The 26,294-nt window shown below is 34.1% G+C and overlaps 3 protein-coding genes and 1 long non-coding RNA gene across 9 annotated transcripts; 2 read left to right on the top strand and 2 right to left on the bottom strand.

The window, feature by feature from the left end:
• The first annotated feature begins 3,725 nt into the window (after positions 1-3,725).
• On the top strand, positions 3,726-7,349 carry LOC117927276 (general transcription factor IIE subunit 2). Its single transcript, XM_034846739.1, has 5 exons — positions 3,726-3,850; positions 5,455-5,709; positions 5,821-5,952; positions 6,128-6,244; positions 6,741-7,349. The coding sequence occupies exons 2-5, from the start codon at positions 5,455-5,457 to the stop codon at positions 7,092-7,094; spliced, it is 858 nt and encodes a 285-aa protein (XP_034702630.1). The 5' UTR covers positions 3,726-3,850; the 3' UTR covers positions 7,095-7,349.
• A 380-nt stretch (positions 7,350-7,729) lies between these two features.
• LOC117904069 (stress-response A/B barrel domain-containing protein UP3) lies at positions 7,730-13,630 on the top strand. Of its 4 annotated transcripts, XM_034816606.1 has the most exons (12): positions 7,730-7,931; positions 8,250-8,361; positions 8,933-9,060; positions 9,562-9,701; positions 9,812-9,880; positions 10,221-10,359; positions 10,600-10,662; positions 10,745-10,788; positions 11,070-11,177; positions 11,256-11,314; positions 12,822-13,082; positions 13,329-13,630. In XM_034816606.1, exons 1-9 carry the CDS (start codon positions 7,817-7,819, stop codon positions 11,154-11,156), a joined length of 897 nt encoding a protein of 298 aa, XP_034672497.1. In that variant the 5' UTR covers positions 7,730-7,816; the 3' UTR covers positions 11,157-11,177; positions 11,256-11,314; positions 12,822-13,082; positions 13,329-13,630. The 4 variants fall into 4 exon arrangements, with proteins under 4 accessions (XP_034672497.1, XP_034672484.1, XP_034672491.1 ...); XM_034816593.1 differs by lacking the exon at positions 12,822-13,082; XM_034816600.1 differs by having other exon boundaries at positions 12,822-13,619.
• Positions 11,760-12,728, bottom strand: LOC117904096. 2 transcript variants are annotated; one of them, XR_004649562.1, is made up of 2 exons: positions 12,306-12,728; positions 11,760-12,098 (listed from the first exon to the last, which is right to left on the bottom strand). It is a non-coding gene; the product is annotated as an uncharacterized LOC117904096 (long non-coding RNA). The 2 variants fall into 2 exon arrangements; XR_004649561.1 differs by having other exon boundaries at positions 12,326-12,728.
• A 6,060-nt stretch (positions 13,631-19,690) lies between the features above and the next one.
• On the bottom strand, positions 19,691-25,491 carry LOC117907424 (probable DEAD-box ATP-dependent RNA helicase 48). 2 transcript variants are annotated; one of them, XM_034820963.1, is made up of 10 exons: positions 24,505-25,490; positions 23,962-24,068; positions 23,453-23,508; positions 23,141-23,365; positions 22,778-22,984; positions 22,609-22,695; positions 22,169-22,264; positions 21,870-22,085; positions 21,005-21,187; positions 19,691-20,463 (listed from the first exon to the last, which is right to left on the bottom strand). In XM_034820963.1, exons 1-10 carry the CDS (start codon positions 25,359-25,361, stop codon positions 20,233-20,235), a joined length of 2,265 nt encoding a protein of 754 aa, XP_034676854.1. In that variant the 5' UTR covers positions 25,362-25,490; the 3' UTR covers positions 19,691-20,232. The 2 variants fall into 2 exon arrangements, with proteins under 2 accessions (XP_034676854.1, XP_034676861.1); XM_034820970.1 differs by lacking the exon at positions 22,609-22,695 and having other exon boundaries at positions 24,505-25,491.
• Positions 25,492-26,294: the final 803 nt, after the last annotated feature.

The raw sequence follows: 26,294 nt of genomic DNA, 5'->3' as shown, positions 1-26,294 counted from the left end.
TTCGAATTTTATGTTATTATTCTTTTGCTTTTTGAATGAAAATTTTCCCCTTTTTATTGTAGAGAAAATATCTTCCATAAGCATACTTTTTAGTTTCGCTTCCACAAAAATGGGAATAGTTTGCCAAAGAGATATTTTAGTGTTTTTTTTTTTTTTTTTGATAATGGGTTGATTATCAATGATTGGATCTTACATTATTTATGGGCCTATCTTTCTCTAAGAAAAAATAAAATAATTCTTGGCCTACCTCTATAAATCCATGATTAGTATAGTTACCACTTATTCATACCTAATATAAGTATCAATATAGTCCTCTGTCTTTTTAGATCTACCATTAGTACTTACCATCTCTTCAAACCCACCTTTAGTACCCTCATCCCATATGTCGACCCCTTTTCACTACACTTTGATGCGTCCTTAGTTACAACATTAAGAATTAAGTTTGTGACATCAATATTACTCTTAGTACAAATATCTAAATCATCTGGTCCACTACCACCAAAGTTGTCTATATTTGTGCAAATATGGATTGTCACATCTACTCAATCAGATTTACCCCAAAATATCACGTCGACCTAGATTTACTTCAGGCTCCATCATAGATGGATGTTCATCACATGTCACTTGTAAATTTGGTAATTATTACAATTAGAGAGGTGCAATCAAAGAGAGAGAGTAGTAATTAGACATAGGTTTTTTCCCTATGAAGGCATTCGATATTATTTTTTGTGATTTTGATGAAGCTAGTAAAAATTACATTTTATAAAATATTTTTTATATGGTTTTACTTTCTACCTTAAATGCAAAAGATCTAAAAAAAGAAACAATTATTTTAACAATAAATAAATATTCTAAAAATATTATTAAATTTTTAAAAAATAAAAATAAGAATAATAAATCCGTCAAACAATTATTTCCAAATTTAAAGTTCGTGTGTACAATGTACATAATTGATTTGTTTGTCATTTCTCTTGAATATCTCTTACGTATAATTTCTTTTATACTCAGGCTAAGAAAGTATGCATTTATTTTAGAAAGGAAATTGAATTCGGCCCCACATATTTGTCAATTGATTTGTAAAATTGTTGGGGGCAAAAAACAAAGGGGCATGAGTGAAAACATAATGTTTCTTGCTAATAAAATCTCTCTCCCTAAAGCTATAACAGGAAATTGAATCAAATGTAATTAATTGAAAAACCACATTAATAATAATATAATAATTTTAAAGGATTTTTATTTGACATCCTCAAAATAGAAAAAAAGAGAGATAATAATGAAACATGTAAAAGTGTGATGTTGATAAATAAAATAGTAATTTATTTTTATTGAAGTAATACCAAATCTTTAAATTTAAATATTTTTATAATAAGCTTTAATTTTACGTAAATAAAAGTATTAATTACTAAATAATCAATTTTAATACATAGTATTTACACACTTATTTTATAATTTTAAATTTTAATGATATTATTTGTACATAATTATTTTAAAAATAATATATCAATAAATTAATGTCATGCCACCTTTGGATTTTTTTTTATAAATATGCTAGCTATACATCCTCTCAATAAATTTTTTAATTTTATTTTTTTCACTCTTTTATTTTTTCATATTTATTGATTTTAATTATTTATGGATACTTTAAATACAAAACAATAATAATATAATTAATAAGAAAAATTAATGTAAAAATAAATATGTAATGAACAAATTTAAATGTTTGGGACATAAGATTTTATATATTCATGCTAAATAAAATAAATCTTATCATATAAATTAAATAAAAATATCATTATCATACTATTTTATTATTTATATTTTTAAATTTTTTAAATTTTCATTCAAAATCAATGATCATTGTTAATTTGATTGTAGTTCTAACTTTTTGTTTGATCAAAATGTTTAATTTTTATTTATATAAAATAAGATTTTCATTGTGGTTCTAACCTTTTCCTTGGTTAAAATTTTGAATTTTTTATATAAAATAAAAATAAAAAATAATTTTTTTTATAAAAAATGTATTCAATATTTTATACTATTTTTCTCTTAATTTTATTAGAATTAAAAATTTTGCACATTAAAGTTACGCACATTTCATATGAACCAATAAAAAATAGTACACCTTCGAGGGAATACTCTTTCATCAATGATACTTTTTTTATGGAGTGATATCCTCTTTTCTAAGAGTTGTGTAATTAGTACACAAAAACTTTCAGGCATTTCATATGACTTCACTATTGCATAAGACATGTAACAACGATAATTATAGTTTGAAATATCAGTAAACACGGATATATCGATATTTATGGATATATCGAAGAAATATCAATGAAAAGAAATTATTCAAAATTCATGTAAATATTTGGAAAAACTCCATTAAATGATAAAATAAGTAAAAATACATTTATTAAAGTTATTTTGTAAGTATAATTCACATAAGTATGATTAAAGAGAAAAATATCAGTAAACAAAGATATATCGGTCTTAATATATAATTTATTATTTTTCTTATCAAATTAATTCTAATTTATAAAATATTAGAACTTCATTATTTTTTTATATTTTAGTATTTTTTTTGAACAAAATTATATTTTTAATATTTTAAAATAAAAACATTCAAAATTAGAAGGATAAATGTAAAAAATTTAAAAGTGAAGTGATAGTAATTTTTTAAAATAAGATTAATGAGATAAATGATGATATATTTAATATTAAAACTATGATTATTTAATTTAAATGCATTCAATAATGTAAAATAAATAATAATGCATATGATTTTTTAATATTTTTATTTTTATATTTAATTATCATATAAATGATATAAAAAAGACTTATTAAGAAAATCATAGTGTTGGTTTTTATACTTTTATTAATCAATTAAATGAAATATAAAATAAAATAATTAGAATTAATTTATTTTTTAATAATAAAGTTTAACATATTTATTGTGAATATTTACTTACAAAAGTGAATTTGGTTTATTAGTAGCCACGATTCAACCCAAGCCTTGTGGCCTGGGTTCGAATCCTCCCGACCCTAAGAAAAATGGCTTAAGGCTTTTGGAGCAGCTAAAAGGCTTGTCAAACCATGATGATAATTTACCTTATCCTAAATCAATAGAGGATGGTAGGTCCTTCCCATCAAGTGTATTTTCAATATATATTAATGTTACTTTTAACAAATATCAATATTGCTTTCAACACACATCAGTGTACTAAGTGTATTTGTACCTGTTGTTCCAAACTTGTATAAACATGTCTATGATAAGTATACTTGTGTGTTTTTATCGATGTTAATAAAAATATGAAAAATATTTTATATATTTAATATAACTATCTTGTATATTTTTAAACATATGAAAAGCTAGGCGACTACGAGATTATATCTTCCATTATGACTAAAATCACGGTTTTACGTGTGATTAATCCATGGGATTTACTTAGAAGGCAAAAGACCTTAAGAGCCTAGCCTACTATTAAAGTGAGAAATTGAGTACAATAAATATTAATTTGTAGCTCTTATAATAAATTAATGTGATAAAAGTTCAATATCCCAATAATAAAATTAGTTTCCTTATTGATAAATAAAAAAAAATTAAGTCAATGGATAATTTTTTTCTACCATTTCTAAGTTTATTTGCCAAAACTTACAAAACAATTTCTATATTTAAAATAAAGAAAAAATTACATGCTTAAGGCATATTAGATTGAACGCATCGTTTTGTTCCAAGACCCTAATCCATCTCTTTTGAGACTCTCTCAATCGACTCTGCCAATCAAGGCTTTTCACTCTGAAGCTCCATCCTTCTGTGCACATCTCGCCACCGCGCATCCTTCTCTCATCATCTCAGGTCGGTTAGTTTCGTTTTCAGTCGTAGGTTTCGAGATTGGTTCGAGTTTTGATTGGGTTATTTTTGTTCTGTTCCTTTTTTTCCGGAAAAATTGGGATGCTTCGTCTCGTGGAAAATAAAATTCTTATTTTATTTCACGATGGTTGGGTGGGTGAGTGTTTTCGAAATTGCTTGGGGGCTTGTTGAGTTTTGCTTGGGTTGCCGAGAAAAATGAGGAAATGAAAGGAAGGCTAAGGGCTTTATAAATTGGGGATCTTTGTTTGGCCCTCCTGACTATGGAGGAAAGAAAGAGAATACATTATTCCAGGCCTGTAAATGAAATTTTGCAAGAAGAATTTGCTTTGGACAAAGGAGTCAAATTATTTAAATTGTAATCCTTTTCCCTTGATCTAGATTTAAGACGGTTGAGAAGGCAAACTTTCATGTTGTATCAGTATGAATTTAGCATACGAGTCAAACTGAGCCTGAAAATGAAGTGATGAAACTATGATGAAAACATCCAGTTACAAGGAAGAAAAAAAGACAGAAATTGAATATCAATGTTATGATCCACCAATTAAGAAAGACACTAGGCCAATGTGGAACTCTAGAATTTCCCATTCATTAATGTGCTTGGATTGTTTTTTTAGAATGGGAATAGGAACAAAAAATTCATTAGTATGGAAACCAAATCTTACTCTCACTCTCACCTCAATTCCCATCCTATTTCCATTCTTATTCCCATGTACCAAAAAATGATTCAATGATAGGAATCAAAAATTCAAAAATTAAAGAAAATAGAAGAACATGTTTCATGTTTTTCATCATTTATAAATGATGGAACCAATTGATGAATGGTGTATTTCATCCTGTTAGTTGTGATTAGTCAATAATTGTGGATTAAAACAGTGCTTTAAAAAATAAAACTTACATGGATAAGCAATGAGGCTTGCCTTCTTGCTTTGCTGGTGCCCTTTGGATGCATCCTGCATGTTCATTGTGTGTGCAACCACCCATGAGTTTGAGATTGTTGTATGAGTTCTACCTTTTAGCTTAGATTCCATGGCCAAAGGAAATAGCTTCTATGAGTTCTACCCTTCAGGTTAGCTTCTATGCCAAAGAAGATATTGTCGCATTTCTTTTGTTGATAGTGGGATCTTTTACCAGACAGGTTGATTATCAATTGATGGATCTTACAGTACTTATTTTCCAATCTTCCCCCAAGAAAGAGAAAATATCGGTGTGAATGCTATTTAATTCAGCTGCAGATACCGCAATTACTAATGCATGACCCCTTTATAGAGATCACTTATTTTCTATTTAATGTAATTTTAGTTACTCTCAATATCTAACCAGTTAACTTTTCAATATAATTTTAGTTATATCTCAAGTATCTAATTAGTTATTTTTTCAATATAATTTTATTCATATCTCAATATCTAACTGGTTATTTTTTCCTTAATGATTCACATGGGTAGCTACTTTCTTGGAGTCATGGTTTTGAGATTGAGTGAATTCTAGACCAACATTTCATGTCTCCAACTTGAAATATTCTTTTGTGTGTCTTTTATATAAGTTTCTAGGAAATTTGAGTATTAACTATTGAGTATAAATTTTATGCTCAGATGGCCTTGCAAGAAAGTTTAGCTAAATTCAAGAAGCAACAAGAAAAGTGCCAATCGACTCTCACCAGCATTGCAGCCAAGGCAGGATCTTCTAAGCCCACAGTGCCTCAGAAGTTTACCCCAGCAGCTCCTACAAAACCTCCTACACCTGCAGTAAAATTCTCCAATGATACTGAGAGACTCCAACATATTAACAGCATAAGGAAAGCCCCTGTTGGAGCTCAGATTAAACGTGTCATAGACTTGCTGCTAGAGGTGAAAATCTGACTCTCTTTTCCTTTATTCATTTAATACTTCCTGATAAATAGGTAAAAGAAAATACCAAACCCTCTAAACCTCTTAACTCTGTTTTTGTTCATTTTCCAGACAAGGCAAGCCTTTACACCGGAACAAATAAACGAAGCATGTTATGTTGATACTAATGCCAACAAAGCTGTCTTTGACAGTTTGAGGAATAATCCAAAAGTGAGCTATGATGGGAAGCGCTTTGCGTACAAGGTAACTCTCAATATTATACACTTGTGAACCCTGTTTAAACAAGCTTGCATTTAGTTTTAGTATTGATCACTTATCGTGAATGTCTAAGGGAGTCTATGGATCATAAATTTATGAGTATACTTTTTCCTTTTATCTTTTTAAGCAGATAGTTATTCAATTTTTTGTTTGTTTACAGTCCAAGCATGACTTAAAGGACAGGAGTCAGCTGCTTGTCTTAGTACGAAAATTTCCAGAGGGCATTGCAGTCATTGACCTTAAGGACTCGTACCCAAGTGTGATGGAAGATTTACAGGTATACATAATCTTTGATGAAATTTATGTGATGTGATATTTATTTTTATTACAATAAATTAATACTGTACCAGGCAAGTTCTGAGAAACATGTTCATAGCACCTGAAGTCCGCCAAAGAAGTATTTTTTATTATTATTTTTCAATGTTCAGTTTGCCCGCTAAAGAAGCCATTATTTTTATTTTTAAACATCCTGTAAGGAACTACATTCAGAGTTCTGCTGTAACATGTAAATTGAACTTTAATCTAAGCGGAATTGCAAGTGAGATTGAAACCAAAGGCAGCCCATTATTAGAATACCTCATCTGATGGCTGTAAGCAGAGGATTGATTCTTTCATAATGTAACTTCTATTGCCTCTAGTTGATGAAGGTTTTTGGCCTGTGTTATTAGTTGATGTAATATTCAAATTGCATGTGCCCACCTTATGATAAGCTTTATAAGATAAAAGGTTCTCTTAACACTATCATATTAACAATGATCTTTTTAATTTTTTAGGCTTTGAAAGCTGCAGGGCAGGTTTGGCTGCTGTCGAACTTTGATTCACAGGAGGACATTGCTTATCCAAATGATCCCCGGGTGCCCATCAAAGTGGATGATGACCTCAAGCAGTTCTTCAGAACCATTGAACTTCCCCGTGACATGCTTGATATAGAGAAGGATCTGCAGAAGAATGGGATGAAGCCTGCTACAAACACTGCCAAGAGGAGGGCCATGGCTCAGGTTCATGGAATTGCCTCCAAGTCTAAGCCCAAGAAGAAGAAGCATGAAATCAGCAAGAGAACCAAGCTCACGAATGCCCACCTTCCAGAGCTCTTCCAGAGTCTCAAGGATGGTGATTCTTCAAAGTAGATAATGGTGATCCTTCAAAGCACCGAACTCATGAGCAAGTTGGTTCAGGGTTCTTCGATTAATTCTAGATGGGCTATGTACATGTCAGGCGTTGGTTGTCCTGCAGCATATGAACGGCCTACATTCCAGTTGAATTCCTCTGTACCCATCCCTAAGTTCAGAGCCCTTTCAGGACAAATTCTTCATTTTTTAATTGTGCTATAATCAATTGTGAGTTTATCTGTTATTGTATTGACTGTCAGACCATTTTATGAAGCCAATGATAAAGAAATTGAGGAAAAGAAAACAGAAAAAAAAAAAAAAGTAAACAGGGCAAAGACCCATTACTGAAACTTCCACTTCAATAGGATCAGAATTGATCCAATCATCGTATTTGTTGATGATATTAAGGATTGAAGAGGCTGAAATTTATTCGCCCAAATATTTGGCAAATTAAAGGTATAAATGCCAACAGCCATTTGTAGGCTCTTTCAATGAAAAGAGTAACTATACAAAATTAAAAATAAAAAATCTTTAATATGGAGGGTAATTTGGTAATAAAAAGAAAAATAAAAAAAAGAACTTAATAAAGGCGCCAATGATATTTAAAAGGTCGTTTTTCCTCAACCACCCATATTTTTATTGCTCTCCAAATCTCTTGAGCACCACAATTCTCTCTTTTCTCTCCTTCCTTTCCCCGAAAGCAAACCCATTGCTTCAGAGGAGGAGAGGGCTGGTCAAAAATGTGCTCCACAATGTGCATTCAAACCCCTACTTTCAGTCCCTCAACCACTCACTGCTTCTTCAGACAGCCAATCTCTTCCCCCTTCCTTTCTTCTTCCAGAAAATTATATAATGGTGAGTTTCCTCATCCTTTTCCTCCTACCTTCTGTTCGGTTTTTGAGAAATTTAAAGCTTCTTTTTTACATTTTTGGGTTTCTGGAGAATGAAAAACTCGGCCTCACTTAAACCCAAGAGTTGTATTAGTAGGGGTCATTGGAGTGGGGATTTTAGGATTTAGCCCTGACTAAGATTGATTTCTCTCTTTTCCCGTGCTTTCTGTGCAAACCAAACACAGAAATTGGTCTGGTTCAGGATACTTTAGGTCCAGGATAGCACGCATCTCTTTAATTTACTTGATTTATTTCATCTTTTCATCTTTATTTTATCTCTCAGTTTTGAGATTGAATGGAGGTGTGAACGTGCAATTCTCGAATGGAAAGAAACGGGGAGCGATATTTTCAGCTTCTGTGGGGCAGAACTCGAGCAATGACACTGAGGGGAAGAGGTTTTTTCTTTATTCTTTAACCCCAACAAATTTAGCATCATGAGTACAATAATTGGCAGGAGTGCAAGTGCCAAACAGAAGAATGCAGGAAAGCTGTATGAGGAATTGACAAACATGTGCCAATGACAGTATACATAGGATTGGAGTCACAATCGCTTGCTAGAAAATAGTTAGCTTTACAGAGTCAAATATTTTCTTTTTCTCTTATTAGATCTTATGAATTTTCTCATATATCTGTGACAAAACAACTAATCATGCATGAAAAGAAATCTGTGATTTGTCAAGCAAAAATATAGGGATGACATAATTGGTTGGCGATAAGCCATTTGGTAGGTGCAAGATTGATTCATTGATCAGTATATGTTGTTGTAGGTCCACTCTCTTTAATTTAAGCATCGTGATATAGTACTGTTTGTATCTGTAGATTCTGGCTATATTATTGCTTACTAATCTGTGGCTACCATAGCGCATCACATGTATGTTATGTGAACCATTCCAATGCATATGTTTTAGGATAAAGATAAGATTGCTCTGCAGTGATATATAGGTAAGATTATTAATATTCTCACAGAAAAGTTGTGGAACACATATGTCTGCTCAAAGCAAAGGAGAATCTGTCTGAAGAGGAAGAGAAGGATATGCTGGATTATCTTTACACAACCCAATACCAAATGCGTGGCATTATTGCAATCACATTAGGTAAGTTTTTGTCTCTGAATGATATGCAGTTGCACATTGCATACAGATTGCATTACTAGCTTGAAAATTTTGATATTTGGCGTATTTGGTTTATCTCTCATCATTGATGTTAAGTGAGGAAATCAATTTTCATTGTGCATGATCATAAATCGTTGGCTTTGACATCTAGTAAAAAGATCGAAATTTTAGGCAGTAATCATCTATACCAGCTCTTGTTGGTTTATATGGCAACATGAATCACGCCTAACAACTCTGAAGAATAATTTCCTCTATTTGAGGTTTCAGATATTCATATCAAGTTTATTTTTTGACTTAGTTCTACTAGTTTTGATCCTAGACACTAGGTGCAGACTCAATGTATTACAGTTACTGAATGTGCACTGGCACATGAGTCGGTGGGGGGTGTCTGCCATATAATGTCTGTAGTTATATCTTTTAACATATATGCTTCAAACCATCCTCGGTGACTGGATGTCCTATGACTCCTATTTACTCCCGCAGGACGTATCTCTGATCAAAACATTGAAAACTATACCCATGCTGTCTACATGCGTTTTCAAAGAAAGGAAGACCTTGGAAAGTTCTATGAAAACCCTTTCTACTTGGGAGTTCTCAGAGAGCATGTAATGCCTTACTGCCATGTACGCCCTTACATGTAAACACCAACACCCAGTTTCCTGCTGAAATTTCTTATCAACGGTGTGATACACTTAAGCAACTTATTGGACTCAACTTTTCTGCATACTGACAGGGCCTAATTCATGTGGATTTTGAGTCTGAAGTAGAAGATGATATCCTCCCCATATTCCGGAAAGGAGAGGTGACATACGAGCCTGTATTATTCTTCTGAATTTGCTGATTTTTGCTTCTTTACATGAAATTATGACTCGCCTTGCTAGTGGACTTATGTTTTAATTCCCGTAATACTGAATCTATATACCACTCTCATACAAATTTAAATCTAGCATAACAAGTACATTTAGATGTTCGAAAATGATTTTATTTAGTTGCCATTCTTTGTTGGAATTTTTGTTTAGCTAACTGGAATCTTGATTATCCCTTTCTAGTTTCAAGTCAGTTCCATGTATTGCAATAAAGCTTTTGTGCATTGTTACTGGTTTTACTGTAACTGAAGAAAGCTTAATTACTTTTGGTGACAGGAATTCAACTATGGTGTGGAGTTCATACTCCTAATTTCATTTGTTGAGAGCAAATTTGGAGGGCCTGCAGAAGACGCTTTGGCTTCTCTTGCAGAGCTGATTTTGGAGTTTCCATCCTTGATTGTGCAATCTACTCAAGGTATGTTTGATACAAGAATACAATTTGTAAATCGACGAGTCTTTCCAGTAATTAATCATACTGCTGTCTGGCAATTCTCTTTTAAGTATACTTAGTATTCAATTCTACATCCCTCAAATTTCTTCTAAAATTAATGCTCATTGTGGGAATCCAGTTATATTTTTCTTTGCAGATTGCAGAGATTCTACCCATTCAATGCTTTTAATTATGCGTTATTCCTTACTAGTATTCCATTTTCAGGTTTGAATTTTTGTCCCAGCAGCAAGGAATATACACATGGTGTAGTGACACGCTTCCGGTCAAGTGAGCTCTCTTGCATTTTGGAACATTTGGTTACTTGGGACCTCCCTTTTTGACAAGTACTATTTGTTGTTACACTTTGCAGTTGAAGCCTTGGAGTTATTCATGGGCAGCACAGAATACAAAGATGTAAGGATATCAATATGTCATATTGGCACTTAGACTTATGGTATGAATTGTAAGCTGTTCTGGCATGAATATGAGATTCCTGATTTCACATGCCTGTATTTTCTAAAACTAGACTCTATCTGGCAAAAGAATTTGCATGAATCCAAAAGTAATTGGCATTTAATTTTGATTGCAATGTCAAAACTCCCGGAATTGCACCCCAAACTGCAGTTGTTTCAATTTATGTCGATAAAAAGATCAAATGGTTAGAATATGAATTGCCTTTGAATTTGACAACACAGATATGGAGGTCTAAATTCCAGATGATCATCCAGAAAACACTTCCCATTCATTTTTCTGTTGATCCGGTGGGTACTGAGATTATGTAGCAAGGATCCATTGCTACCAAGGTAGGTTACCCATCTCATTTACTCAATCCATATATAAAGGAATATATAAATCTTATATTTTGTGTGGAATATTTTCAGGGTTCTAAAAGGGAAGACTCCTACACACTTCATTCTGCACTTCAGGGGCAAATGCTTGGGTAAGTCATTAAGAATCAAAGCTGACACTTCCCTTTTTGTCCTTCCGTTTTGTTTATTTAGATGTCTTTTATCAGCAACACTACTCCCTTCTTGCACATTATGAGTTCCTTTCCGAAAAGCAAATATAGATTTTCATTTCATGTTGCATCTCTATTAGCTGCTGTAGTTATATCTGGAAAGTTATCTATTGTTTTTGTGTACAACTAATTATCCATCTAAACATAATATGAAAGATGCTTAGGCCAAATGGGAAAGGAAAAGTGTGTCTTGGAAGAAAAGCTGTTTTCTTGGAACAAGTCATAAATGTGGACCGCAGGTATAAACTGTGGCTATCGGGTGCTTGATTTTTTTGCCTGTGGAGATCTTGCGAGAAATCAACTTTGTCTGGTTGATTCAAACATTCTAATCAAACCCCATTTTCAAAGATAACGAAAGACAAAAGGGTTGAATCACACGAAAAGAGATATCGCCTTCTTTCATATAATCATCTAGTTGTTTAAACATCTAGTCAACTTGATTTTTGGAAACGAAAAATAATTTCCTAGGGACCCATTGAGTGATCATTCCAGTGTGTCGGTAAGCATATGGCACATGCCCAACTGACAAACCTTCCGCAACCCTTGCTATCCTAAGCGCTCTACCCGTGTAAACCCAAACAGAAAAAAGGGGAAAAAAAACGTATAGATCGCAATTGTATATGCATCAACCCCTCATATTCCTCCAATTATATGCATTTCGGTCATGAAGTTGCATCTTGGAATCCATCCAAATGCATTGTTTGACCTGCAGAACAAGAAAACAATAAATATGTATTAATAAGCAACTGAACAACTGTTTCTGAAATCTTTTCTTTAATCCTTAAATATCCAGAAGAGCCAAAAGTTTGCCCCACCATTCAGACTGCTAGCGATAAAATGATACAGAAGAAGAAAAATTCTAATATAAAAGTGAAATTAATTATCTATTTTATTGAGGTGTTTGAGTTTTGACCTCATTTGTAATGCTCACACCTTTAGTCGGTCACTAAACCAAATATAATTGGCCGTCCTTTGTACTTTGGTCTCCTCCCCAAGCCTGTCATGAATTTTTTATTACATGATTCTACAGATGGGTTAGTTGCCCTTAGACCAAGCCACCGGCTTCAATGACCCATAACAATGCCCTGCAAGAAAAGAGAAAGCCGGCAACATACAGAAGTGCAACTTCTTCTATTCCTGCAAGCTTCTATGCATGCATATGGTCATTAAGTATTCAATTAAGTACAATTACTATCTTTCAAGAGTTACAATAGTTCACATTCTTTTTCAAATTTGTATGTATTATACATCTTTGGCAGTGAAAAGAGAACAAAATTTACACTGTAAACTGCAAAAACTCGGTATAACTGCAATAACATCAGATTTGCAAAAAAGGCTAATCAGTTGTGAAGTGGGTTTGGTCCCCCTGGAACGGATCGGTGGGAAACTCCATAAATTGGATCTATCTCATCTCCACCGTATTCTCCAGGAGCTGGTGCAGATGAATGCGTTGAAAACCTGGGCTCGAATTCAGCTTTAGATGCCTGCTGAGCTTCTTCACTAGCTTGGCGGATGTGGCGGCAACTGGAGAGCTGGCTGATGGCAAGCATGATTATGAAGATCAGTAATGGAAACCTGAGTTTTTGTATTCCCATGGCCTTAATCATGTGATGAAGTTCAGCAGAGGAAAGATGCGATAATAGAGGCAGAGGAGGCAGCTTGAATTGAGTTTGGTCACTAATGTAGGCAGGTGTGAAGTCTTTTAATATGAGATCAGGCAGCAACCTTAGGCCAAGATGGAGCCAAAAAACTCACAATTAATTCTCTTGAAATGTCAGGACTGCCCATTTCTTTTCAAAGAATTTGCAGTCATATCCTCACTTACCCAAAATACCCCAACTGCCCTAGCAACATCTTTTGGTACTCTTAAAGCTTCATTCTTAGGCATGCTACTCATATCTGCAGTTGTTCTGACAGACTCTTATCTGTTTTGCAGGTCACTATACAAGCACCATGCTCATCAAATGATCCAAAAACCTTTGCAGGTCGTTTCCTTTAATGCATATGGACACTGATACATTGTTCCACACATCCTATACTAAACCTGGGACTTATATTTGAGGCCAATATGGTCCTTTGTGGAGTTCCAATATGAATTGCCCTTGGATGAAGGGCTTTGTGCCCTTGTGATTGTGGGCGTTGACTCTCTGTTATTGGATCTTGCCTTTGCCCATTTGGGGTTGTTGATAAACTAACGTGCTATAATTATTGGAAGAGACTTGAGGTACATTCATGGAACACGTGGTCCAATGGTAGGTTGACAAGTGGAGCACATGTTTGCTATAATTTTCAATGGCTTCCTGCTTCACATGTTTCCATCCAAGCTCTTAGAAGTTGTACTTCAAGGACAAAATCCAGTGGTAGGCTCCATTCCCTCCCCTCCCCTTAGCAGGGGTGCTTAAGCGTGTTGAAACAGAACCAAGATTTCATGGTGGGAAATCTTGAGAGGAATAAGCTTGGTGTTCATGAAACGTTTTCGGGGTTTTTTTCTTTCACTTGTGCTTGTGGAAAAAGAAAGTTTTATCAGCAGAGGGTGATGACTAATGACTAGGCAGATTATTTTGAAATTCATTTTCTTGGAGATGGCGTGTTTGGAAGAAACAAATCCCTGGAAAATCATGTCATTTTCGAGGAATTTTCTTGATTTGGACCTATACTTATTTTAATCCTTGCCTTGCGCTAATTCAAAATAGAGTTTAGTCTTGTCCCCCTAAGCTTTCAGCACATGTCTAAGGTGGGTTTGTTTAAGGTAAGAAAGTTCAGGGAAGATTTAAAATATCATGGTTGAATCCCAGGGTTATAGAAAAGGGTGTCATTTTTTATTTACTAATGTTGCCCTATTTCAAGTTTTCAGAATTTTGTTTCAAAGTAAGGTCTCTTTTAGTGCAAGTTTGGCATGATATCTTCTTCCTAAAAATCTGTGAAACAATATTTCCTATGTGATAACTAGAACGGTTCTAAAGTATAGAACCTTTCTTTATGAGTCTTTTGGTCAAAGAAGCTATGTCCAACCCAAATAAGAATAATTATTTGAACATGTTTTGTAGTTCATCAATCTGAACTCAGTTGCAGCAATCGGATACGGAAAGTCAACCTAAAACACCTAAAGCTTCCACAGGAAAACCTTGAAAAGCTCTGATCTTCAAGTGGATTCCACTCTTTCATAATTTAATCTTTCTTCAGTTTATTCTCTAATGAGTCTGTTCTCTCTTTTCCTAATACCGTGAACCCTATTCTAACACATAGGCCACCATCATAGAAGATGAGGCACACAACATTTAATGTCACATAATCGTAGGTCCTAACCGCATTCAGATTAATTATGCATCAAACAAGCGGTCCAAGACCAGATTCCATAATGACAAGGCATTAATCCTCATATGCATTCACTACCAACCAAGGGTTAGGTATGCTGGCGTCGGCATTCATAATCACAAATTGACACCCTATCAATTATAAATTCAGAATATGAGTGTAATATCAAAGTCAGGATCAATAATCAGCATGCATTCATACTACTATGCAAATTTAAAAAATATCAGAGTTATTGCAGCTATTTCAGCCATGTAGCATCACCAGCAGGCAGGTAGTCATCTTAGTTGACAATTCTCTAAAGAACATCATGAATCCACGTCTTTCTTCCCTATGAAAAAGGGTATAGATTAATGATTTTCTTGTGACTTCAATAACCATTTTTAAGGCGGTATATCACTCTTAAGGGAGAAAAGGATGGGGAAATTGATGACTTTGAGGACATTAAGTGTCACAATTGTGACTATTCCAAGCGTGCGATGAGATGTCTTTGACGTCAACATTTAGGAATACCGGCAGTTGGCTGGTGATGAATACCCAGTGAAAGGTATGAAGAATCAAAAATGATTACTGATACAGATGTATAGATTATATGCTTATGGCTGGCTATACATGAACCCTATTACAGATTAAGAGTTTGTTATCTCCCCATAATTTATGGGGACTTAAGAAAGGAGCTTCAAAATGTGCTTTCTTTGGGGCAAATGTGAACATTTTCCACAAGCTAAATCACCAATATTATATGGCAACCCTAGACAAGGAATGAAAAGAGGGTTGAACTGTAAACCAGAACAAAACTAAAATGGACTGAAAACCAGAGCATAGAGAAACCATGGAAACAGAAAACTTTAGCTCTTCTCTGTCTGAGAGAAGCCAAATTGTGGTTGAACTCTACCAAAAAGATCATTCTCCACAACTTAGGTAGGTAGTAAATAATGGAGAACAGGAAGTTCAAATTCAGCCCCACATTTAAAAACAAGTAAGACTTACATCAAAACCCAACGAGCAATTTCATCTCATGATCTGATCATCTGTTGTATTTTCCTACATGTTTCAATAACCTAAAGTACTGTGTGGAAGCAAATCATTTTGCAGATTTCAGTTCTGATGCTAGATTGTAGTGAACAATTTTCTGAGATTTGATGTAACACATGGAATATTGAAGAATGCAGAAGCAAGAAAACAACAATTACCCAACATTTAGTTTTAAGGGGTTACTGATAATCTGAGATCTATTGGCATGTATTTTCCTTCCCAAAAAGGCACAGACCTCATCATGTGTAAAATGGTGGAAAGCAAGCATGGTCTTTTGTTGAACAGAGAAACCCAATTGCAAAGCATCAATTTTCAATATGGAGAAACTGTGAACTTGCAGCATGATGTCACTTCACCACACAAGCCACACCACCAGTGGGCAAGTTCACTTTCTAGATCTTTCCTTCATTTTCTTGACCACCACACAAAGGGTTAAAAAAAAAGCCTCATTCTTCTTCAGCGATAACATGACTAGATTTTTTGAGAGAACATTGAGAATCATTAAAATGAAATGGAGCTGAACCCCAATTTCCCTCTGATTCTTATAGTAGTCCAAGTGAAGACGTACAAGCTAACTATTTTGTGACTCTAGATGCGCAAAAGCCTGAGTACAGAAGGGACTCAACATGGTAAACTCATCTCTTTCCAACTTCAGCTTCTATTTCAAATTTCAAATTGTGAAAAACAGAAATTGTTATAATAATAATAATACAGTCAGATAAATGATATGTTCTGTGCTTACACAATCATTCAATCTAGCCACCAGAACAATCTTTTCAAGTGCAGGTAATCTAAAAACAGGCTTAATGTAAGTTGAACTGGACTTGCAACAGAAAAATATCCATGAAAGCACAACATTGAACTCTATTCTGCTATTTTCTATTCCATTGAGTCTTTCTTATTTAGGACAAATATTTGGAAGTGCCCATTCCCATGGAAACTATTGTACGAGTGGAAGTGATGCCACAATTTGTGCAAGAATAAGAGTGCATTGGGAGTGATTCTAGAAAGCGTTTTTTGTATTTTTAACACTTGAATGATAAAAAATTTCAAGTATTAAAAATATTAAAAGCGTTTCCTAGAATCACTACCAAACGGGCTCTAAGTAAAAGCAAATTATGCCATACACGAAGAGACGCGAGGTTTAATATGGTTTAGCTAAATCATGCTTATATCCATGGATGAAAGAAATGCCCCACCATACGATAGAGAGTGTTAAAGATGAAAGAACCATGGTACAAGTCCCAGATCATTCTTTTTCCCACTCCTAGTATCTCCACCTTAATGCCAAGTTCTTGAAACCAACTTGAGATTTTCCCTTTTGGCCGTCACATTTTCTTCTTATATATATAAAGCATGTGGAATATAAACAATCCTAAAGACATCATGTTTAGGGCAGTCAATACAAATTATAAAAAGATTTTCTAGTTCTTCTGCTTTAAAACTTTAGAGCATTTCAATTCTTTTTCTTTTTAATACATCGTGTATACTTTTCTTTTTAATACAATTACTTTTACCCATCCAAAAAAAAGGTCCCTAACTTTTATTCTGCACAATTCCTTCAAGCAACATTAACATCAGTATGATATGATCTTTGAGCATTTTCCTCAAGTACTAAATCAATCTTTACTTCAATGTGAAATTTTTAGGGAATCCGAATATGCTGTTTTCTTAAACAAATCATTACTCTCTAATTTCTCCTCAATATAAAAATCATTACTCTCTAATTAGTAATTTCTCCTCAATATGATTGTCTATTATTGATTACATATGAAGCCTTTGACATACAAGAAAGATGAATATATCATAAAGACTGAAACAGGGAAAAGATGGGAAAAAAAGTTCCAATGGTATTTTCCTCAAAACTAGAAGGAAAATACGAGGGAAACAAAATAGATTTAGGCTATGTTTGGTTCCTAGAAAATTTGAGGGAAAATGTAAGGAAAACAAAGTACAAAGGAAAAATAGAAAGAAAGAAAAAGTCAAAGAAAATAAAAAATAAATTAAAAGTCGATAATTTTTTTTTTTGGTTACTTCAAACTCATTTTATTTATTTTAACTCATCAATATAAATATTAAATAATTTTAAAATACATAAGTTTTTAATTAATTTTAATTATATTTTATTTTCTTTTATATTTTTCATAGGACAACCAAATATGAAAAAATCATTTTTCATTGTATTTTTTTTTCCCCGTATTTTGTGGGAACCAAACATAACATTAAAGAATAGAAGGAAAGAAAAAATGAAGAAAAAGAAAAAATGGATTTAAGCCAATTTTTCCTTTTTTATTTAAAGATTAAATAATTTGAAAAAGGCATAAGTTTTTAATTAATTTTCATTATATTTCATTTTCTTTCTTATTTTTCATGGTAAACCAAACATGAAAAAAATCATTTTCTTAATAATTTTTTTCCTTTCCTTAGCACTTTTTTGAAACCAAATATATAGTAAGTTTTCAAGTTATGTTATTGATAGAAAAATTATCAACAAATTAAAATATAATTTTTATAATTTAACCTTTTTTTTCTTGAAAATTGATGAACGGACGTTTTAGGTATCCTTCTGCTCTCCTTTTTTTTTCCTTTCCATGCCAAACATATGCTCAAGCACTCTCGTAAGCATTCGATTGCCCTGGGCACCTACCTTACAGAACATTCTCTCCATATGTTTTCCACTTGCTCTGTGGCCGATAAGGCCCAGTGGAAGCAAGTAGTCTCAAATCAAAGCATTTTTGGAGCAAAATTGTCAATTTAATCTAGTTATACTATCACAATAACAGTATCCACAACAGTTTACGTTTCTATTTTCCTCAATTTTCTTAGCAACTAGACAAAGTGAAAATTTTACACAAAAAAATAAGGAACAAAGGAACAAAGAAACATTAAATTAACATAAATATAACATCCAACCTCAATTCCTAGGAAACCCTAAGCTAAAAAAGTATTTACTATAGTTCTTCACTTGAGATTTGTTCTTTCCTCTCTTTCCCCCACCCCCTCCCTCCCCTTTTGGTTCTTCTTTTTTTTTGTTTTCTTGGTTCCTAAAAGGTTAAAATTTACTTTCAACTGAACTCAATTTTTTCTATTTTCCTAAATCGAGTCAATAACCAGATAGTTTTCATGGTGGGTCTTGACCAAACATGGATATTTAGAAGAACAAATCTACTTTCTCAAACCATCTTACTAGTTAAAACAGACAAACCACACTTGTTTCACATGATCAGCCTATGTACACAACAACAACAACAGCAATAATAATAATAATAATAATAATTCAAGGTAAAGGACGGATTAACACAAGCGAGAAGATGAAGGAAAACAAAGATATACAACTATCAAAGAAGAAGAAGTCACCTTTGCCTTTGCCTTTGCCTTTTCAGCCCTTTGTTGCTATCCTCATTTTTCTTCCCTCACAACGCTTGAACATCAGATAGAAGTGTGCGTCCTGATTTAAAGAGACCTCACTTTGGAAATATCAAAGATGGCTCTTCATGTGGAAGAATGTAACGTAGAAAGAGTATTAACTCAGTTCTTCTGACATGGGTTTCTGACATGGGTTTTGGATTCCAAGTTTGTGATATCATCAAACCAAAGGCTGGTTTGTCATGATGGTGATTGGGGGCTGTTGTTGGAGTGGATGCTTATCGTGAAACACAGATTTCCTTCGGATGAAGAGGCATGAGAGGGTTAAAACTCGGGAATGGAAGATCTTTTGGGATGACTGATGCTTTGGGTTGAAAAGTTCGTAGAGATTGAGTTCTAGGCGTATGAATACATCTTTCTCTATTGCAAAGTTTATAAATATTTTTTAAAGTTTAAATTTTGAAAGGTTAATCACATACATATCAAATTTTATTGTTTTTTTCCCTTAAATTTTTTCCTTTTAATGTTTCTGAGCAACCAAACATGTTTTATGAACTCACTTCACCAATCCTAAAAAAATTGGGATTCAACGAACTGCTTAATATTACTTCTTGACCAATCTTCAAAATGAAGGGCCACTAATTGGATCCCAGATGATTGTCCAGTGTGGGAAATACTTGCACATTAATTAGACTTCATTAATTTGCACTTAATTGCTTTCACTTTGTGCATAACTACCTTCAAATCAAGAGAGAGATTGGCACATTGATTGCATGATTGCTTTGTGCTTGTGTTCTTTTAATGGTTGAAGGTTACAATAATGTTTGCATCGAATGCAGTGGCTTGACAAAGGACTGAGGCTCTCAAATACATTACAGAGAGTGGCATGATGCAATCCAAGGGAGTTGAACTTTCAGGCAGCAATATAAGGCGCTGGTCATGCAGCAAGAAGAATGCTGTACCTCATCCAGAAATACACTCAAAGGCTACTCTTCCCATTGAAGAATAGCTGAACCTGTTTGCGATTGACATCTGGGATCCTCACATGTCTCTGAAACTGTCCCTTCCATTCCCATCTAAACTTGGCATAAACTTGGCACCTTGTTTTTCCATGCTTCAAGTTATCACTACCTTCGGATTCTGATGCCAGGTATACCTTTCAAACCCATTTTCAGGGCTGTCTTCCGGAAGAGTAGAGGAGGTTTTTGTAAACCAATAGACTCACAAAATTGGTTGGCTAGCTCAACAAGTGTAGTTTTATCTCTGCCTGTTTCTCTGATCGAGTTATAATAGCCAAGCCAGGCATGATATGCTGCTTCTTTGACACTAGTATCAATCTTGTCCATCGAAGCACCCACCTGCAACCAGAAACAGTTCCCAGGTGTCACACAGGAAAAAATTGATTTAACTTCTATTTCAGTTCACAGAATGGAGATAAATAACACTGGTACCTAGGTGACCTATCCACTTAGCAATCTTTCAGAATTATTAATCACAGATGTCAGAAATAGTTAGAAAGCAAATTGGTGTGTGTGTGTGAAAAGAGGCAGTCAATCAAAATTGAAATTTGCAAAAAACAGTGGTTTGTTTCCAAAGGGAATCCTGTACTTCTTGCATCTGTCAACATTTTTTAGTTAAAGACACTGCCACTCTAGCAATCATCCATTTTGGAAACCTAAACTACAGTCAGAAGTATGAAATCAATCCATGAACTGATTAACCAACAAACTGGACCATGACATTTGGGACAACCTTTTAGAACATGTCTGTAGGCCATAGTAGATCTTATTTGAGAATCTTATCTCATATTCAATTTTGATTTTAAGCTAAATAATTTGGTTGAATTTCAATAAAAACTATAAAGGCGAAACAAAAACATAAAATGAGTCAGACATGAACCTTGAGCTTTAAGTCTGGATCCAATAATGGTAAAGGAAATTTCTCAATGGGCAGGTCTTTTATTTCATCCAGGAAATATTCTTCCCATGGTGCAACCAACAAGATGCCTTCCCCTTCTTTGCCTTCTCGTCCAGTTCTTCCAAGACGGTGTATATATTGTTCTCGATCAGAAGGAATACCCATCTGTCAAAAAAAAGGTTCTATACATTATTTAACAGTAATGGAATCACAAGCATGCACAAAAACTATGAACAATTTGATGACCAAGGTCCACTTAGCCAATTAGTTCATCTAGAAATGCATATGGATACATCCATCAGCGAAAGGAAGTAAGATTGCTTGTTATATACATTCAGATATTGTCCAGAGTTTCATTCTGCAACACCTGAACCTTACTGCATAAAAGAAAGAAATAAAAAAAGGGGAATTTGAACATCTCACAAGATGGAATTGATCAATTGTATTTTACATGGTCTTTAAAATGCGCCTGTTGCGTATCAGAAAAAAAAAAAAATTAAATAAGAGCAACTATTTTTTTTAACACTAATTCACAAAAGGGTTTTGATAGATGCCTGTTTCTTTTTTTTACATTCGTGATTACAGTTACACCCCATAACCTTTGGAGAGAAATATATAGAGATACCTCCATATATGGCTCCAAGTTGTGCCCTCAAATGCTAAAAAAGGTCAATGGCACAATCCATTCATCACAAGCATTGGTACACAAATACCACTTTTGTGCAAAGAGGGAGACAGGAAAACAATTTGTAAAGAGCCAACATGTTGATACATATCTAAAGAATTTTAAAGGTTCAAGATTTATATGCAGAAGAAAAATGGACAATCATCTCAAGCATTACCCTACCTGAATGACCAAAGTAACATCAGGATAATTAATACCACGAGCTGAAACATCGGATGTGATAAGAACCAAACGTTTTGATTCCCTGAATTCCTCAGAGATGCGAGTTCGATATATCTGAGGCTTTCTAGAATGTATCTCCCTGACATTCACTTTCATCTCTTGAAGAAGTAGAAACACGAGTGATGTTACCATTGCAGTTGTACAGAAAACAATGACCTGAATGAAAGCTACAACAATCATGCCTCAACTATATATGTAGGAAGCTAGGAAAAAGAAATCCCAAAGCTACAACATTGCACCTTGTAATCTGGCACTTGCAATATATGATCCTTCAAAAGGTGGTACACAATTTGAAAATGCAGTTTATGTGGTGCAACAAGGTAAGACTGCCTAACCTGGAGAAGTGAGGAGAAGAAAATTAAACTTGGAAGAGAATGCAAGTTAAAATAAATATAATGAAAATTATTTAAAAATTTAGAAGAAAGGAGAAGAACATTAAACTTGGAGAAGTGTGTGAGAAAAAATTATTGAACTTGTATCAATCTTTTATTTTCCTTCCTTTTTTTTTCTTCTACATTTCTCCTCTATCATTTTTTTTCCCTTCAAACTCTCCAAGATCTAAAACAAAGCCTAAGCTTTGATAACATATATATATATATATATTATTCAGAATTGAGTTTGCAAAGAATAACCATCTTTTCATAATACAAGGTTAATCACAACAGTAACTAAATCATACTTTTGCATGAGTTTCTGCATTACCCAGACCCACTGTATCAACAAAAGCATGTTCCTTTTTCAAAACAAGTTGAGATATTCGGCGAACCTGCAAATCAGGTCACAAACTCAAATTTAAGTTGATTTATACAGCAAAAAGCTTCAGATAGAAGAATACAGGACAACTTAACCTCTTTAGGGACTGTAGCAGAGAACAGCAACGACTGCCTCTGGCGGGGTAAACAATCTACAATTTTCTCCATGTCTTTTCTGAATCCCAGGTCCAGTAAGTGGTCAGCTTCATCAAGAACAAGCATTTTCAATCCCATCAGACGAACAGAGAAGCTACCCTTATTCTCAATATGATCCAACAACCTACCAGGGGTAGCCACTATAATCTGCAAAATTAAAATTAGAAGTAACATGAAATTGTTATGTTACATTCATTAATATTTTAGAAGCTTTTAGTATTTCTGGATTTAGTTGACCACTCCCAACAAACACAAGCCTTTCACATAATAAACAATATAAACAGGCATGACATGTAGGCAAACCTGGCATGGATCTGACTCTAGGCGTTTCTGATCAAACTTGAAACGTGTACCCCCAATTAATGTTTGAACACCTATGCCATCATGGTACTTTAGCATAACATTTGCTTCTGCAGCGATCTGACTTGCAATTTCTCTTGTTGGGCAGAGAATAAGAACAAGTATTGGTGGCACCCGTTGAATTCTGTTGCTACTTGTAGCCTTCAAAACTGCTTCAATTGCAGGAAGCTGTTCGTATTTAATCCCATATTTGGAAGAAAGAACAGAAAATATTATAAATCAGTTTACACAAACATTAAGAGGCTTGATATATACCAAGAAAGCAGCACTTTTGCCAGTGCCGGTTTTAGCTTTGACTAAAGCATCCTTTCCTGTCACAAGTGAAATAAAAACAATCTTTTAGTTTACAATGTAAAAAAAGGAACATTTCTTTTACAAGTAAAGACTAAGGTTATGTTTGGTTCCCGGAAAATACTAAGAAAAGAAAAAAAATGCAAGGAAAATGATTTTTCATGTTTGGTTGTCATATGAAAAATATCAAAGAAAATCCAATATAATTAAAATTAATTAAAAGCTTATATATGTTTAAATTATTTAATCTTTATATTAATGAGTTAAAATAAATAAAATGAGTTTGAAGTAACAAAAAAAATAATTTATCAACTTTTAATCTATTTTTTTTATTTTCCTTCACTTTTTCTTTCCTTCTACTTTTCCTTTGTATTTTCTTTCCCTTGCATTTTCCTTCAAATTTTCTAGGAACCAAACATAGCCTAAATGTCTCAGATTGAAGCCATAAGAAGCAGACCATCTGCAAAAGTTACCTTCAAGGCAAACATCAAGAGTAGCCTCTTGTACCCTTGTCATTTGTACATAGCCTGCTGAAGAAAGTGCCTTGACTGTCAATGGAGATACACCACATTCATCAAATCTGAAAAAACAGACCACAAAGTTATTAATGCCAAGTAGAAATTCCAACTTCAAAAACTAGAACCAAATTACACATACATCCAGAAGCAAGTAAAACACAAATCCCACTTTGATTCATTTCACAATGTCATAAATAATATTAAAATGCTCAAATAGGCTGAAAGATCAACAATCTGAGCACATCTGTATCTGGGCTTCCCAAAAATAAAAAGCTAGCATGAACTAAGCATGGAACCCATATCACACATAGAAAAGATGGCCATTTTACTTCCTCTGCTCCGAAATGAAGAGAAATAAAAAAATTCAAAACCCTAATATTTCTCTTAAATTGTCTCAACATGGCAACAGGTGTATATCACAAATCCCCACTGCATTCTCAAGAAAATTCAGAACCAAATTCACATAAAATGAAATCAATAGTAAGCCAATTTGTCTACCTTTTCTGACTAAGAATGGACTCTTCATCCTCTTTTTCCTCTTCCTCCGCCAAATTCTTCCTACTCAACTCATGTCTAATCAACTCAATTTGCTCCGAAAAATCATCCCCTTCATCAATAGACTTCGGCATCACCCGCCTCTTGATCTTGACATCGTACTTCCCCAAAGCAGCACTACTCATCATCTTTTGTACATTTCTCCTTCCCCTCAATTCCACATCATCATCCACCAATCTCCCCGAAAATTCATCCCCAGAACTCACATCCGAACCATCATCGCTCGACGAACTCTCGTTTCTCCGAAACCTCCTCCGCACTTGCACAGAATAATGCCTAGGTTTCAAAGCCCTGCTCACAATTCTCGCATTTCCGGGCCCCAAACTCCGCCCATGGGATGTCAACTTCCGAAGATCAACCGGAGGCTCAATCTGCCCACTCAATCCATTGGATGGCCGCCGCGGCAGTGGTGGAGGAGATTTGACTGGGCCGTCGTCGTCGTTCCAGAGGTCTTCGGCGCCTTCCTTCATGAACCGATCAGCGAGGGCTTTGATGTGGTCTTGGGGGGACATGGGGTTGTGATTCGGATGATCCGAATCCGGAGAGAAATCGGAAACGGGTTTCCCAGCGAGTTTGGCCCGGATTTGCGATCGGATTCGGGCTTCGTAGAGCTGTTTCTCGTGGTCGAGAAGTCTCTTCTCCTTCTCCCTGGCTTTCTTCTCGTGGAGACGTTTCCATTGCCATTTGTTGATACCGCCGGGAAAGGTTCTTGGACCGCCGCCCATTGGGCGGGCGAAGAAGAAGGTGCAGAGAAGCTTCGAGGAGGAGCTGGAATGTCGTCGAAGGATAGAGGAGTACATGACTGTAGTTGAAATGGCCAATGAGTAACGAGAGAAGGGAGAAATGGTTTTGAGGCAGGGAATGCGGGGTTTATGGCGTTAGGGTTTAAGGTTAAGAATAGGAGGAGGAGCATGGACCAAAGTTTTGTGCCATGTCAGCACTAACCATTTGGTCTTTATATGCCTTCTTTCACCAGGTGTGGCCGTGTGGGGGCAAATATGCACTATTCTTTTATACTGTAGAATTTTATTCAAAATTATATTGATAATTGAAAAAAAATGTATGATGGGTCAAAACTCAAACCACCCTTGATTTTGACTTCATTCCTACTTTTAAACGCCATTGACAAGCTCCTCTAAAATGTGTTTCTGAAAATAAAGAGTCATTATTATCACATTTGCCTAGAAATAAGATCAAAAAATTTATGAAAACTAAAATTTTTACTTTTGTTAGGATCCTAATACATTTCTCCTACTTCCATGTAGTATTCCCGTCCCTCGTCATTTCCTTAAAAGTTAACTTGAAGAATTAAATCTTCCAAAAAGATTCACTGAATTAACCGTTCATATCCCTTTATGTTGTCAGAAATCAATTTCAATTGGGAGTTGATTCTCTTTTTTTTTTTTTTTTTTTTAAGTGTTTTTGAAATAATATATATTTAGAATGTAATTGATGGTAATTCTAAAAAATGTTTTTAATTATTTTAATATTTGAATAATAAAAAAAAAATTAATATTAAAAATATTTTTAAAATTATTATCAAATAAACTTTTAGTACTTTTTAAAAAACAATATAAATGATTTTTTTAACTTTTTAAAAATATATTTTAAATTTCATCAAACTTTTTTTTTTTCTCAAAATCGTTTTCTTGTATTAAAAGTGTTTTTTTTTATAAAAAAAAAACACTTGGAGAAAGTATCATTGAACCTCCATATTCTTATTGAGTGAGAAG

This window comes from Vitis riparia, chromosome 2 (genome assembly GCF_004353265.1).
Source record: "Vitis riparia cultivar Riparia Gloire de Montpellier isolate 1030 chromosome 2, EGFV_Vit.rip_1.0, whole genome shotgun sequence".
NCBI classification, from domain to species: Eukaryota; Viridiplantae; Streptophyta; class Magnoliopsida; order Vitales; family Vitaceae; genus Vitis; species Vitis riparia.
The sequence above is the reverse complement of the archived record's forward strand: the minus strand, read 5'-3'. Positions and strand labels throughout refer to the sequence as shown.